This window comes from Cydia pomonella, chromosome 23 (assembly GCF_033807575.1).
Source record: "Cydia pomonella isolate Wapato2018A chromosome 23, ilCydPomo1, whole genome shotgun sequence".
NCBI lineage: Eukaryota > Metazoa > Arthropoda > Insecta > Lepidoptera > Tortricidae > Cydia > Cydia pomonella.
The window spans coordinates 2967841-2983137 of NC_084725.1; the positions used below are offsets into that span (position 1 = coordinate 2967841).

The window sequence follows — 15297 nt, forward strand, 5'->3', positions numbered from 1 at the left end:
ACAGTCGAATACTCTATTCCGGGTGTCTTACCAGTCAACCATAGGGCAAATCTGAAATGTGTCAAGGTGGGTGCAGTGACAAAAAAAAAACATGTTACCTCCTTTTCTAGATAATTAGGCGTAGGGGGCGTAGGACGCTGTCTTTTTAATTTCATTGTATGAAATCCAAAATCAACAATAATCGTTCTTTCACCGGCCTCCCTAATTGAAGTCGGTTTTTTTTTTTACTTTTTGATTCTTAAAAATTATATCATTAGTAGTATTCCATTTTATTTTACTGGCAACATCGCTGTGAAATGTCACTTTCCCTACCTCTCCTCACCTCACCTCACCGCCCATCAGTATTTTTCTATCCTTCTTCGTGTTTGGTTGTGTTCCGTTCACAATTTCTACTTAATTGTTTCTTATTTGTGTTTATTATCTAATGTTAAAATAGTGTCTGTGTACATCCAAAATGCCTGTGTTTCACACGAAGATCATCGAGAGTATACTGGAACCGGTCGCGCAACAGGTGAGTCCTACATGTTATTTACGAAATAACTATGGTATTTATAGACGGTTTTAGCGTTCTAGTTTTCTCGTGTAGGTGTCGAATCTTTCGTTTATTGTTTACCATATGTTTTCGGTTTACGGATTATGTCATCGGTAGTTGGGTGATGGGCTGAAGTTGCCGGTAATAGCTATATTTGGTCGGCCGGCGTTTCGCACGCCATAACTAGGTAGGTATCATATGTTGCCTGTAGCCTTGTTAATTAACGAGTATATCAACTTCTAAATGGTTATTTCGAACGCTAGATCGATGTTGAGTCTTATATCGTCTAGAGCAGGGGTTCCCAATCTTTTTCACCATGCGGCGCAGTTACAAGTTTAGTATTTTGCAACGGCGCCCTTGTAAATTTAAAATCATGGTCGAAAAAGAGTGACACGACGCTATATTATTTACCGATGCGAGCGCTCAAATAGGTACCCGCGAATATTTGTGGTTTCGGCTAATGATAGAACTCACGGCGCCCCTCTTTACTTTCTACGGCGCACCAGGGCGCCGCGGCGCACACTTTGGGAACCCCTGGTCTAGAGCATGTGTTCATAGCAAACATTTTCGTGTTACCTTGATATTTGTGGCATCGTATTCTTGACTAAACCAATTTTAACAGGCGATATCAATGACGCTGTTGTTTTGAATCTTATGAACTACTTCACTGTACCATTAGATGTCCTTTTATGTTTGTAAATCATAACTGCTATGATTGTACAACCTACAAGGCCAGACCTGTTGTCATAAACTTATAAAAGTACCAGACTTATAAAAGGTTATTTGAAGTCTTTGCTAAAATACAATATAATTGTAATCATATCTCACACCACGTTATGTTTACAAGTAAATTCCAAGTATTATCACATAAGGTGAGGGGGGGGGGGGGCTAAGTACACCTACCTTTATATAGAAAGCTGCTTATATATAGAATACTAGTTATACTACTAATAAACCTGCAAGCCATTATTATAAAAAAAATATTTTCAATATATCAAAGGTACAACACTTAGACTGCATGGTGCACTTCACCCCTCTCACATTACTTTATCAAGGATTTATACATTTTTGACCATTCCTTTTAATGACAACGATTTAAAAACCCAATATTAATAAGATAAAGGTTGTTGTTTTATATTTAGATTAAAATTTTTGGTTTGGTATAGTTTTAGCATGAGAATAAATTTAGGTAATGTCTTTTTGTGAAATAAATAAAGAGAGTTGTGTAAATGCTCTTATTGGAATGTAATTAGCAATGATAAGAGCAGTATTATCTGTGTGACCTTACTTGTGTTGCAAAGGTCTTATGCAACTGTATCGTAAGACCTAAGCTGAACACTAGATGTATATTAACTATCTAAAGTGCATGTGCATAAATCACAAATTAAAATGTTTGAAATTGAATGAATGATTCTTCTAGCCAATTTCGACTATGGCAACAATTTCGACTCCTAGTTAATTCGGCGTTATTGCGCCCGAAAATGGCTGATGTAGTCGATCTTCGAGGTGAACCCCCGTGCACATTGAGGGCATGTGAGGACACCAGCCATGTAGTTGTAGTGTTTTTAGCTCGTCGCGTTTAGCGTCGAGGTCAACTTTACGTTGCTCCTCGAAACGCGCACTTTGCACCACCCTGCGCCACTCAGGACGCTGTGCTGCCAAACCTTCCCACTGAGAGTGTTCGATGTTGCATCTTTTCATGTGTCGCTTCTGAACATCTTTGTATCGGAGAAGTTGTCCGCCAAATTTCCGCTTACCTTCCTCTAGTTCAGAATAAAAGATGCGCTTCACCACTCTTTCCTCCACCATATGATAGATAGATATATAAATATAGTACATTACGATACAAGTGCGAAAAATAGGAAATTCGAAACGAGTGGCGAAAAATTTAAACACGACCGAAGGGAGTGTTTTTAATCGACACGAGTAGATCATCGGGGCGCGCCAGTAGATGTGCCATGGTTTGCGTTGCTGTGTCTCGGGTACATCGAGTCGAGGAGCTACGGAGCAATCCCCATTTGGCCATATTTTGCTTACAGCGACCAACTTGGGACCTGAGCCTGTTTAAGGACTGGCCAAGGTTCTTTATGGCCAGGCGGTAGTTGCTCCAAAGCCTGCACGTACACGTCTGGTGGAGGCACTGGGTCTGCCACAGCAAGCGGCGCACATCAGGCAGCTCACCCTGCAGGCGGCTCATATGCAAATTATTAGGTGCAAAGAATAGTGCTTTCACTGACTTCACTGGCTTGTCTACCTGATATAATGTATAAAACACTTTAATTAACTCAAGCGGCCCAGATACCTATATTAAGGTCTTCTAATTCCATTATATTTTGAATCTTCATTAAGATAAATCAATTGCATTTGTCTTGACAAGTTTCACTTACAGTGGAAAAGTGTTTCTGGTGAAATGTCAAGTCAAATATACAGAGTGATTTATAAGTCGTGAATAGTAACCACATAACATAATTACCAATAAAAAAATATACCTAAATATCAACATTCATTGTCACCCATACCCATGTAGAATTTGGCATCCATAGGCTATGGTAACTGTTTAGCATCAGGTGAGCTGTATGCATGTTTGCAACATGATACTATTAAGACAAACATGACAACAGCCACTTAGTTTCATCACATGCCATAAATAACAAAAAGACATGAAACAAATGTAAGATGAGTCATCATTTAAGAGTTCCAGTAATGAATTACATTGAGAAAACTGAGTCACTGTTGTAAGAGTTGAATATAACAAGTTGCCATTATTGTGAATAGAATTAACAAGTTCTTATTAATGTAATTATTAAGGATGTTTGGAACTTAAACTTTTGCCCTGTGCATTTAAAGATCTGCGAAGAAATACAATGTTGTTTTTAAAGTGACTCACATTTGACTAGCATCTAAAGGGTTAGGAAGCATGGTTATCAATTAATTATCATGATAATTATATGGTGGGATAGTTATTGATTTTATAATAACCCCTAATTTTTACACGCGATTCCTATTAGATTTTTTTTTTCCTAGAAAATACTTCACATTCCAATGATATTACCCTATAATTTTCTGATAATAATCCGATAGCTATTAGGGCGTATAAAATATTATTATAGTATTCATTTGGCTAAACCATTGATATATATCTAAGGACGGGCCTTACAGGGAATAAGAATGGGGCCAGTACAGCGGTGCCACGCACACGAATTCCTGCCAATCGTGAACCTGAACTAACACCATTATTGGTGCCCGTAAGTCAATTGTAATGAAATTTAAAATGTAAAAAACGGGAAACGAAAATAAGACAAATGTGGAAAAAACCGGCATATAAAACTCTTGGTTGGGAAGGCTGTCATAAAAAAAAACTCATATTTCTATATGTACGTCGCTCAGAGATACAGTCTGGCTAGAAGAACCTGTTCCTGAGTTAGAAGCAATGAAAGAGCTTGTAGACGGTCTTATCCACATGGACCTTAAAAATGTTTACTTTCTGAAATTCAACCCTTGGAAGGTATAGGAAAAACAAAATTGCATCCAAGCAGAGCTGCGGGCACAGCGAGTATTGAATATCATTAAATCACACATGTTTGGTCGCAGTCCATGCTATAACATCTTAACCATTAGCTTTGAAGTGGTCCAAGGTTAAAATATTAATTTATAGTGTGTTTGAGAAGGTTAAACTGTTATTTTAATAGATTTGAGAATGAACCATATGTTTTGTTGTATCACTAACATATTTAGTTTCCTTCTTGTATACAATTTTGATATGGGGAATTTATAAAATAAACAATAAATATTAGTAAACTCGGTTGAGGTGTCCAAAATGATCTGAACACAACTTGTTGAGTAATCTCTCTCTCTCTCTCTCTTCTCTATTTAGCCCTTCTCTACCCTTCGGGTGTAGGCCTCCTTCATTTTATGCCACTCGTCACGGTTCTGTGCGACCTGGAGCCACTTCTTCCCCGCAGTCCTTTTGATGTCGTCGTCCTCTTTGGTCTACTTTGAGAACGTTCCCCCCCCCCCCATTGTCGCCACCCGAGTAGTCGTTTACTGCACGAAACGGTTTTGTCGTGCTGTATGACCAGCCCATTCCAAGCGTATAGATAAATTTGTACCATTTACTTGCTTCTGCTGGTGGTATAAGTACTGATATCAAAGTAATTAATTTGGTTGGTAAAAATAATTATATAATCACACTTCCTTTTCCCTGTGGTATTGGTAAATATAAGGAAAAATATAAAATATAATGAGCATTTTTGCAAACTAAATTGCATGTTTGCGGTTTTACTGATTGATATTTTAGTACCTACAATTATATGTATTATATTGCACCAAAATATTTGAATTTTAATTTTGTTTATATCCCAAGTCTAGTAGAGAACAATCAATCAATCTAATCATTTATTTGAACATGTGAATATATTTAGATAGAAACTTCATTATTGACGATGCAGTCTTAATTATAGAACTGGAATCAATTAACGTAGCACTCCTAGAACGACTTAAAAGACTGAAACTGTTCCTTAATTAGACTAAAATTTATTTAAAGGAATTTAGACTCATAAATGAGACTCGATTTCTTAATAACTCAAACTTTTCTTTTTTAGGATTTTAAATAACTTGGTTTGAGAAAGTTGTAATTTGATAACAATGATAACTTACTACTACTAAAGTAAGTTTTCGTATTACAACTTTTTCAAACCAACCTGCTTATTTTTAGATTCTTACAGCTTATTGTGACGGAAGGGTTCTTCTAAGTCACCTGCCATTATCAATTATAATATTTCTAATAAGTTTCTTTCGGCGCTAGTTCCCATGAAATTCTAATTATGTATTGCAATAATAATTACTGCATGCAAACTTTCCCATACACGTACTCGATTTCTTTGTTTGCTTCGCTCATTCTACTCGTAACATAAATTACGTGAAACTATGAGAAACCAAGAAAGAACTTAAATACATAATTTATTAGCTATATTATTGGAGAAAAAGAGCATTTTTTTGGCATCCAAGAGCAAAACGTTTGAAAATCTTTGACCCGACTAGGGTTTGTAAATACTCCTTCTATATTATATTGAGGATATTTTGAAATGACTGTAGTAGACGACAATATTCAATTGCGTCTGCTCCCAAAAGATGAATAACTTGTACAGCTACATTTCTTTTTTGTTTTCTCACACATTCCGTAGTTATTCACACGCACATATTCATAATCATAATCATTTATTTGTAAAGGTAATTTACAAGTCACTAATAATAATAAAAATGTCAATACTTTCAATAGAGAGTAATCAAAGTAAATAGCACAATTATTAATTGGTCATTATGAACTCGTCATAATTGTAGAACGGGCGCTCAATAAGCCAACTTCTTAGGCGATGTTTAAAGCTGCTTACGCTTGGGGCCCCAGTTATATTTTTTGGTACACGGTTATATACTGTGGGGCCCGTCACATGAGTCAGTTTCGAGGACTTGGCAAGCTTGCGGCTGATAGCAACGAGCTTATGTGCATACATACATACTCACATACATACACACATACCCTCACATAAACACTTTCACTTACATACAACTTACTGAGACCTTTTTAACTGTCTTTGTACATAGTTTGATAGTTAGTCATATAATAAAAATCTTATATTAATTTAGCTTTAACAATAATGTATTCTGTAAAAAAGAGGACCGCACCATTTCGATACTTCTCTGAGATTCCCACGTGACAGGCTGAGCCTAGTGTGGGGATCAATGTACAGCTGCTCTTGTAATGACAAATTCATGAAATAAATATATTATTCTTCTTATTCTTATTCTTCTAGGTAGAAGTATACAGAAGCAGATACTTAGGGACTCCGTGCACACTAAACGAGACAGTTAGCAACCTGAAGACATTGCTAGTTTTCCTGGAGGAGCTGGGGTGGTTAAAGTAGCGCTTAGCGCCACCTCGTATTTCACGCAAAATAGGCACAATGGTTGTCGATTTGCGGAATATGTCCAGAACTAACAAACTAACCTCCCCTTTCACAGTCGGTTAAAAATATGTGTTTACCCGATTTCAATCGGTTAACATCTCATTCACTAAAATCAACTCAATAGATATTATGGTACGGTGGAACATAAAACATGCATACATATGATGGATTGCAAAAATTATAAAAGTAGTAGGTACACTACCCCTTCCAAAATAATAAATATAGTCTTTTAGTAATCTATTCACTAAATCTACCCAAGTTTGTGATCGGCGTCAAGGAAAACCACAATAATCGTCGTACGGGGTCGTTCATTAATCACGTGACGTGTATTCGGTTACTTTTGTTTTTATCCCTCCTTCCATTTTCCCAAAAAAGTGTCTGATATTTGATTGAGACGGACTTTATTACTATAACAATAATGTCTTAATTCGCACAGTTATTAATAGCCTTAAGGCAATCAAACCATTTTTGCCTTTTTGTCTTTAAGTCTATATTCGCACAGCTTTGCAAAGGGCACTAAGTCATTGACACCAAACAGCTGTGTGCAAATGAAGTGATCTGAATCCCTTGATTGAATAAGGTCGTATCTAACATTCTTCCAAAGTTACATCGGCTTTTGTTTCATCAAGTATTGGATGGAAAAAAGACGTATGTGACTGTAATTTTCGAAGTGAGATTAACTCTTTTTATTTAAAGGGAACTATTGTTCGTGTTCAGTAGAGCGTTGTGCAGGGTTCAGTGACATGATCAGATTGAGACGTACGTACTACGTTTGTTATTGGTGACATTTATGTCTTGGGTAAAACGAATTATGCGGCCGATGATTTCAATAATTAATTTGATTTTTATAATAACTTGTAATAGCGAAGCGGGAAATAATATCACGAAATTTTATTCTTAGAGAAATAAGAGCGAATCATATATTTTTGCGTGATTCGTTATATAAAGTACTGTCGTAGGTGCGTGTACGGTCACGTCTGAAAATATAGAAACAGACCACAAAGGGCCAAACATATGTATACACCTTAATTTATGAGCAAGAAGGTCGTGTATACATATTTTTGGCAGTTCGTCTGTATCGATATTTTCAGACGTGACTGTATCTACGGCTTTCTCTTATGGGTGTTTCAATTGATTTGTACTAAAGTGCAGAAGGCATAAGTTATAGTTTTCGACCTATCTGACCCAAAACACAAGTTATTTTTACCACATATCTAATAGCGGTTTGGTAGTAACTGCATCGCGCTATTTCTATCCGTATTCTATTCTATCTGTATATTTATATGTATGTATATTGTGGCGTGCATATTCGAGCCGTTGAAATTGCGCTAACGGTTCCTTAGCTACGGATTACAAGAATTGGCAAGTTTACAAACAAACTCAAGCAAGTTTGTATTGTATTGTAATCTTTAAACGAAATGTTAACAAAATATTTTTAGGTATCTAATACATCGTCTTTTTCCTTGCGCTATCCCGGCCTTCTGCAACGGCTCATTGGAGCCTGGGGTCCCCTAGGCAACTGATCCCAAGAATTGGCGTAGGAACTAGTTTTTTACGAAAGCGACTGCCATCTGACCTTCCAACCCAGAGGGTAAACTAGGCCATATTGAGATTAGTCCGGTTTCCCCACGATGTTTTCCTGCACCGATAAGCGAATGGCAAATATCAAATAATATTTCGTACATAAGTTCCGAAAACTCATTCAATGTCGCACGCTCTTACCGCTAGGCCACCGGCGCTACAGATCACCAAATTTTCAGATCTGAGTTCCAGCACCAAGCCTCCGCTTTTCGGTAAAATTTTGGAATTTGGCTCGATGCATGGGCTAGAATGACATTGGCAAACTCGCGGGTTGATTTGAGACCCCTACCATAGATACCTTAAAGACTACACTGTACTGACTAACATACATTACATACAATATTAAAACATAGATATAATACGATTATAATAACGACTACATTTTGCACTTTAAATCAAGATTGGCCAATTTACTACCAGAACAGGTTATCAGAGTTACGAAGTAGTAGGTAAGTGGCAATGGACTGCGCATTTATTTCCTAAAAACAGAAGGTCTGTCCTGGAACTGTTTATATTGAAAGTAGTTGCCGATAAAACATTTCTCCTCGTCGCCTAAGATAATCGAATGTTCGTCACGACCTGCTCAAGTATGATGGTTGAATTTCTAGAGAGTCCCACAAAATAATGCCATATGACTTAACACTATAGAAATAACCACGGTAGACGAAATTAGTCTTACTTACTAGATTTAATCATTCTATTCAATATAAAAGCCCAATATCTAATTTAGGTAATAAAGACTTTTTGTCTTGGAAGTAATCCTGTCCTGTCAGTAGAGTTGATTAAACAAAGATTTTTATTATTTTCGACACATTTGTTCCCGCTGTCATACAGCCTTCAATCGCTAGAGACTCCTGAAATAACCTGGCGAAGGGCCGAAATAACCGGGGCCGGCGGAAGCGGCGAGGACACACCTGTTAATTACCTCCATCTTGACTCATATCACTGTCTATACCTTTGGGTTATAAAAACAGTGTATAACGAAAAAATATTTTTTTTAGAAAGTTCAGGGCACTATAAGCATTTGTTTAAGAACTGCTGTTTATATTTACAATTATAAGGGGCGTCCATAAATTATGTGAGGTGTACAGGGGGGGTCAAGCTGAATATCACCAAATATCTCGGTAAATATCACGTATTGGTTTTCTAGCAAAATATAGTGTAAAAATGAGAGAAAATTAAATCCCACGCATTTATACTCAAAATACAAATTGTCAGATTCGGGGGGTGAAGCAAATCTCACCCTCTCATGGAGTTTTTGGGTCAGCCGAATGATGTAGCTGAAGGTCTCAACACTAATGTAATAAAATAATACAAAAATGTAATGAAATGTCATTAGAATTTTACTGACTGGATCTTATCAATCTTATCAATAATATAACTTGCCAGGTTACCACGACTTTAGTTGATCAAATCGTTGGGTGAGAATACGTTTGTGCCCCACGCCACTTACATTGGTTTCCAGGAGAGCGAACAGAAGCAAAGAAATATTTTTTTGGAAAAGTTTTGTATTTAGGAAATATTTATTTATTTAAACTTTATTGCAAAAAAAATGGTAGCTTAATGCCTAAAGGCGTTCTCTACTAGACAGCCATAGGGCTATACAGAAATGTAAAAATGGTGCAAGAAGAAAAGTAAGAGAATATTCAACTCATTTATCATTTAGGCACATAATATATGTTTACCAAAGCTGTATGTCTGGTCTGCTACAGTCGCACTAAATTCTTGCAACTTGCATTCATTAAGTCTAAAAGCGGAAGGAGCAAAAGATAGTCTGCATAGTGTCACTTTCAGTCTATATGCGGCTGGGATGCGACAATCTTATTGATGAGGATTCGATCGAGAATGCAGTGTTCTAATAATAAATCCTGACTATAACGATACAATCAACTTTTTTTAAACTTTCCCTCGTAAAGAGATGCGAAAAATACTACGTTTCATATTTGTGATACAAGTGTGCAAACTTTCCAATTTCCATTTCCAATAGAATAGAAATTGCTCAGTGATTTTTATTCAACATAACTTCAACATTTGCCGGCTTATAAGCGTCTTTTCGTTTACACAGTACCGAATTTACAACTAGGCAGCTGTCTGCCAACTGTAATACTTCCGTGTAACACCTCGTCAAATGATTTCACCACTGATATTATCATATCGACAAAGGTCACATTATGTAATCAAATGCAATGTTGCCAGGTGTCATAAAATATTTCTGTTCCCGCCACTGACTCATACGCTCGTTTTGTTTAACCGTCGATTTTCGCGCCTTCCGTTGGCGCCCGAATTTTAAATTTAGAACGCTTCGCAATCGGCCGTCGTTTGTTTTCAAAACGTAAATAACGCTTGGAAAATTGTTACAGTGCATTATTGCGTCAGACTAAACTATATCTTATATATAAATTAATAAGGTACATTATTTACACGATGCACTCATGCATTGATGACATTTTCATAGTTGCTTCTTTTGTTTTGCGAGTTTTATTTTAGTTTGGTTGAAGTTTATTTCTACCTATGCTCCTTAATTTCATATTTAGAATATTGTTTCTCAATCGGCTGCCGTGTTTTGTTCGTAACTGTTAACAACATCAACATGACAGGTTGTCACTTAAATAGTCTACATTTTAAAGTGTTGAAATGTTTATAAATTACACTGAAAATCGAAACATCGAGGTGAAAACTGCAAATCCATTTGCTGCCCAGTTTAATTCCTCGTCTAGCTAATAGCGTTTTGTATTTTGTCCGTTTGAATTTGTTTTTTTTTGTAATTAACAAAAAAAAATGGTAATCTAACGCTGTTTCATCATACCCTAGTGTCGTTACAAAATGGTTGTTGTAAAATTAACGAGGTTGGGATAGTTATATGGGGCATCATATCAAAATCCAATCACTAATTATGATTGCCAGTAATTTCGTGTTCCATTTATGATCTTACTGCTAAGTAACCGTTATGGACACTTAAAATTCAATATTCGAACACGTCACTCAGTGACGTCATATCGATGACGTTATGTGGTATATTAGCGGTTATGGGCATTCGGGCGTGTTTTCTGAGAAAATTCTCGATAAGATTAGTAAGGTCTTTTATCCTTATACGTTATATTGGCTAAGTTCGAGTTGGGTTAACGTTTAGGTATCTTAATTTTTCTTACTTTTTTTCTCGTCTATGGTGAAAACAACACGTATCCGGATTTTATAGGTCAATTTTGAGGTCAGTATTGGTAATCGTTTTAAAGAACTTTATTTTATAAATAACTGATTTTTACATTTTTTTAAATTGTGAGTCGTTAGAGTCAGACCAAGCTAACTTTGCAGCGATTTTGATAGCATATACTGTGCAAGTGTTATACGACGTAATTTCATAGAAGTTTGACTTAAAAACATTTAAATTGTCTTTGCAAAAGAAAAGAAAAATAGCATATTCGATTTCTTAAATTGCCTTACGTAATTAATGAACAGCCCCATATTTAAGAATCTTTGGTCATAGAATTATTTAGTAATGGAGGCTACCGTAATTGTGCTCAACAGTTGGCGCCACTGTAGATAGTGGTCCAGAAAAACAGCTCTCAAAATTCTGCTATGGTTATTATTATTAAACCGTTTTTTAAACCTGTTTAATTTTGCATATATTTTAGTTAGCACTTATTTCAAACCTCTAACATTTATTGAACTATATCTATAATATAATGTTTATTATATTATAGATATAGTTATATAATGTTTATTATGAATATCAAAAATAGAAAAAATATTTACCACAATTATGAATAAGGAGTTAGCGATAAAAAAGCGTGTAACCCCCAAAAATACTAATCTGCTGTATTATTTGTATTGTTTCTGTATTGAGGTGTGTTCTACAAAAAAGTGTGTGAGGTGTGTAAAGAGTATTTGTATTGTATACTATGCATTTGACATTTTTAAAGACCTCCGTCTACACTAGCGCCCCTAGCAGCGCAAATTAAACGCGTTAGCCCTCATTGAACTATTTGGCTCTAAGTATCTACATATTGTTTGGACTCCTGTAACTTGTGAAGTGTTTTAACTAAGGCTATCATTTTGATGTCAACTTTTAGCTGATATCCTGTACTATCATTGAACAATAAAGTCAAAGACCTCGTTTTCGAAATAAAAGATAAAATGTAAAAAAATTTAAGTTTTGAAGACAATTTTTATTTTTGGTATTAATTCTCGAGTAATTATGGACAATTATGTGTGATATTTATGCTTCAAATTTATGCCCTAAATCATAAGCTATCGAATGTTTTTTTTAAATGTGCGATAGGTAAATGGAACGATAATGATACATTAACCAAGTGCAGTAGTGTTTCGTAACATAAAACATCGAAAGGGTGCATTTTTAAAATGTATATACGTGGATAAACACATTGTAGAAGCAGTGAAGAAATCCAAGCTATGCAGGTAAGTCCACGGTCGAGCGTAGGCGCTGGCCATATGGCGAAAATAATTTGAATATCGAATGTTATAGTTATAGCAGGCTATTAAACGAGACGATTTTGTCGTTGTCATAAATTATTTGTGGAAAGAATTATGATGACCAAGTTTAGAGGTTAGTGGGGGCGGGGTACAGTGACATATCGTTAGAGAGAATATTGGGATCTCTTAAGCGATTAAGTTTCATCTTTTAGTATTTTACTTCATGATTTTAATTATTCTCACCTGAAGGCTGAAGCTGTAGCTTACTGGTATGAAATTCATCTAACTAGTTTATAAAACGGACGGCTTCGCCAAACTGAAGACAGTTTGTTGGCGAATAGTGCGCTCTCAATTATTATATTAATGCTCTATATTAGTAGTATATGCTAAACATTATGTATATACAGGGTCACCTTAGCCATTGGACAAACCCTGAAATCCCACGTAGGGTTACTTCTCAGGAATGCCCTGACGTTAATATTTTTTTAATTAGAACAAAAGACAAAAAAATATTTTTTCCGAACAAAAGTTATTTGCAATAATCGACAACAAAAAGAAACACTGTGTTAATCTTTGGCAATGTTTTTGACAATTTGTTCGAAATATTTAATAATGATGACATTTTTCAAAAATCAGAAGTTTATTAGTGTCATAAATAAAAAGATAATCAAAAAGGTCGAAGAAGGTTCTATACTATTCTTTTAGGATATTACCTCAGGAGCTACTAACAGATACAGGCTGCTCCAAAGTAAAAAATGATAATTTGTTAATTTCTTCGAAACCGCTACACCGGTTGTTATGATACTTTGTACACTGGTTCTAAATACCCTAATGCAGGGGTCACCAATTAGTTTCGCTCGGGGTCTGTTTTAAGAAATGAAATGACCATCGCGGTCCGCTCAACATTTTATAGAAAAAATATTTATTAAACAAATGTAATTACAGAAATAACAAAGGTATTTTTTTACATATCAATGAGAAAAATGTCATTTTTTGTTGCGGACTATCTGGACTATCTTAGCTAGTGACTTCGCCCGGCCGTTTTCAAATTGACGTCAACAAAGATAATGCGGGGGATACATTTTTATTTTAAATTACGTACTCTGTAGTGCAAGTTGCTGTGTTCTCGCGGTCCGCACAAAATGGGTCGGCGGTCCGGATGCGGACCGCGGTCCGCCATTTGGTGACCCCTGCCCTAATGCATATGTACATTTCGGCTTTGTCCAATGGCTAGGGACACACTGTATACAATAGGATGTCCCTTATTTAACGATTTTCAGAAATTAATAACGCATACCCACTAATTCAGTTTATTTTATCCCAAAACACTCTGAAAATAAATTTCAGGTCATTCCTGTAACAGGAACCTGTGCCGACTTGCAACTAAAATTCCCATACAAATTACTATGGAGAATTTTGGTCCGACAGTAATTTGATAATTTTTATTGGTTTTCTATTCGCATCGAGATTTTTTGTGAAATAATGACTATACAGCAGTAGTATACGCGATTGATACGAAAAAAGGTATAAAAAGAAAAAAAAATTGGTCACTTTCATACAATGTATGTATGGGAAAATCGCATGAAAGTCGGCACGAGTTGTAGTTACAACAATGACCTGAAATTTATTTTCAGAGCGTTTTGGGATAAAATAAACCGATTTAGGGGGTATGCGTTATTAACTTCTGAAAATCGTTAAATAAGGGACCTATTCCTTACTATGAAAATATCCCTCAATAATTTCACGTTCAAAATGTTTCGCTCCGATTGCAGACGGGAGCTTAAATGTCATGTTCCGGCTCTTGGCATTTACATTTCCGGCGCCTGAGCGATGAATTGGCTTACATTATAAAGCCGTAACGTAATAGCAAAGTAAAAATAAAAATAGCTAACCCCTAGAAGCATATTTAGCTAAAACCTATACACCGTGTTTTTATTGAATTGCGTTAACTCCGGGGTTTCGGTAAGTACGTTTAAGGAAACTAAATGGCATAGTTAATTTAAAAAAATTTTTTTTTTTTTTTTTACAATATTTATATTTATAAAAAATAACTAAATGTTGCATATAGCGTTGTTGTAACACGGGCATTACATTTAACTCAACCAAACAATTGAAAACTGTGATATATCAATGTCATTTCTAACATCGATCGTCCGAGAACGTACGTTAGTAGCAAATGTATGAACTCGCACTAAACACTAATCAATAAGTAAACAGGCCCTAAGGCTCGTAAGGGCCTTATAATATAAAAAATTATGATTGATTATCTCCGAAATGGAGTTAATTAGAATATCGGTGTCTTTGAGAAAGTTACTTAATTTAAGCTCAGGAATGCACCCTCGAAATTAACGCAAATCAAAAAAAAAAAACACGGTGTATATGAAATCTAAAACCTATATAGGTATCTTCTTCATAAAATAAATCGCTGTCAAACAATCCATTCTTCCATAAAGTTTATATTGGGCTGTACTTTTCTATATTATCGTGACTATTCGAAGTCTAAACTTAGGGTTGCCGTAATTATTTGGAAGGGATAGCCCAACGTAACTACATATTGATAGTAATAAGTTCACTCGGGATAAATTTAACTATAGGGAGCGTGCATGAACTGTAGGAGGCAGCACAGGAGCCGTCAGATTTTTGGCGCGAGGCGTAAATGTGATGTTTATTGTTCCGATGTAGCCCACAAGATGACAGAACCTACTATACACAAGAAAACACGTGACGTGTAAATGTGCATGTTTATGGTTCCGATTCAGGCCACAAGATGGCAGACCCTCCAACGCGCAC

The 15297-nt window shown here is 35.8% G+C and overlaps 1 protein-coding gene across 5 annotated transcripts in view; it reads left to right on the forward strand.

Annotated features, from left to right (window-relative positions):
• The first annotated feature begins 20 nt into the window (after positions 1–20).
• The window catches only part of LOC133530513 (vinculin), a 66277-nt gene continuing 51000 nt past the window's right edge, over positions 21–15297 (forward strand). For all 5 annotated transcript variants that reach the window (XM_061868436.1, XM_061868437.1, XM_061868438.1 and 2 more), the window contains exon 1: positions 21–511. In XM_061868436.1, the coding sequence (XP_061724420.1) occupies positions 455–511 (57 nt within the window). In that variant the 5' untranslated portion in view covers positions 21–454. The remainder of the gene's footprint in view (positions 512–15297) is intronic.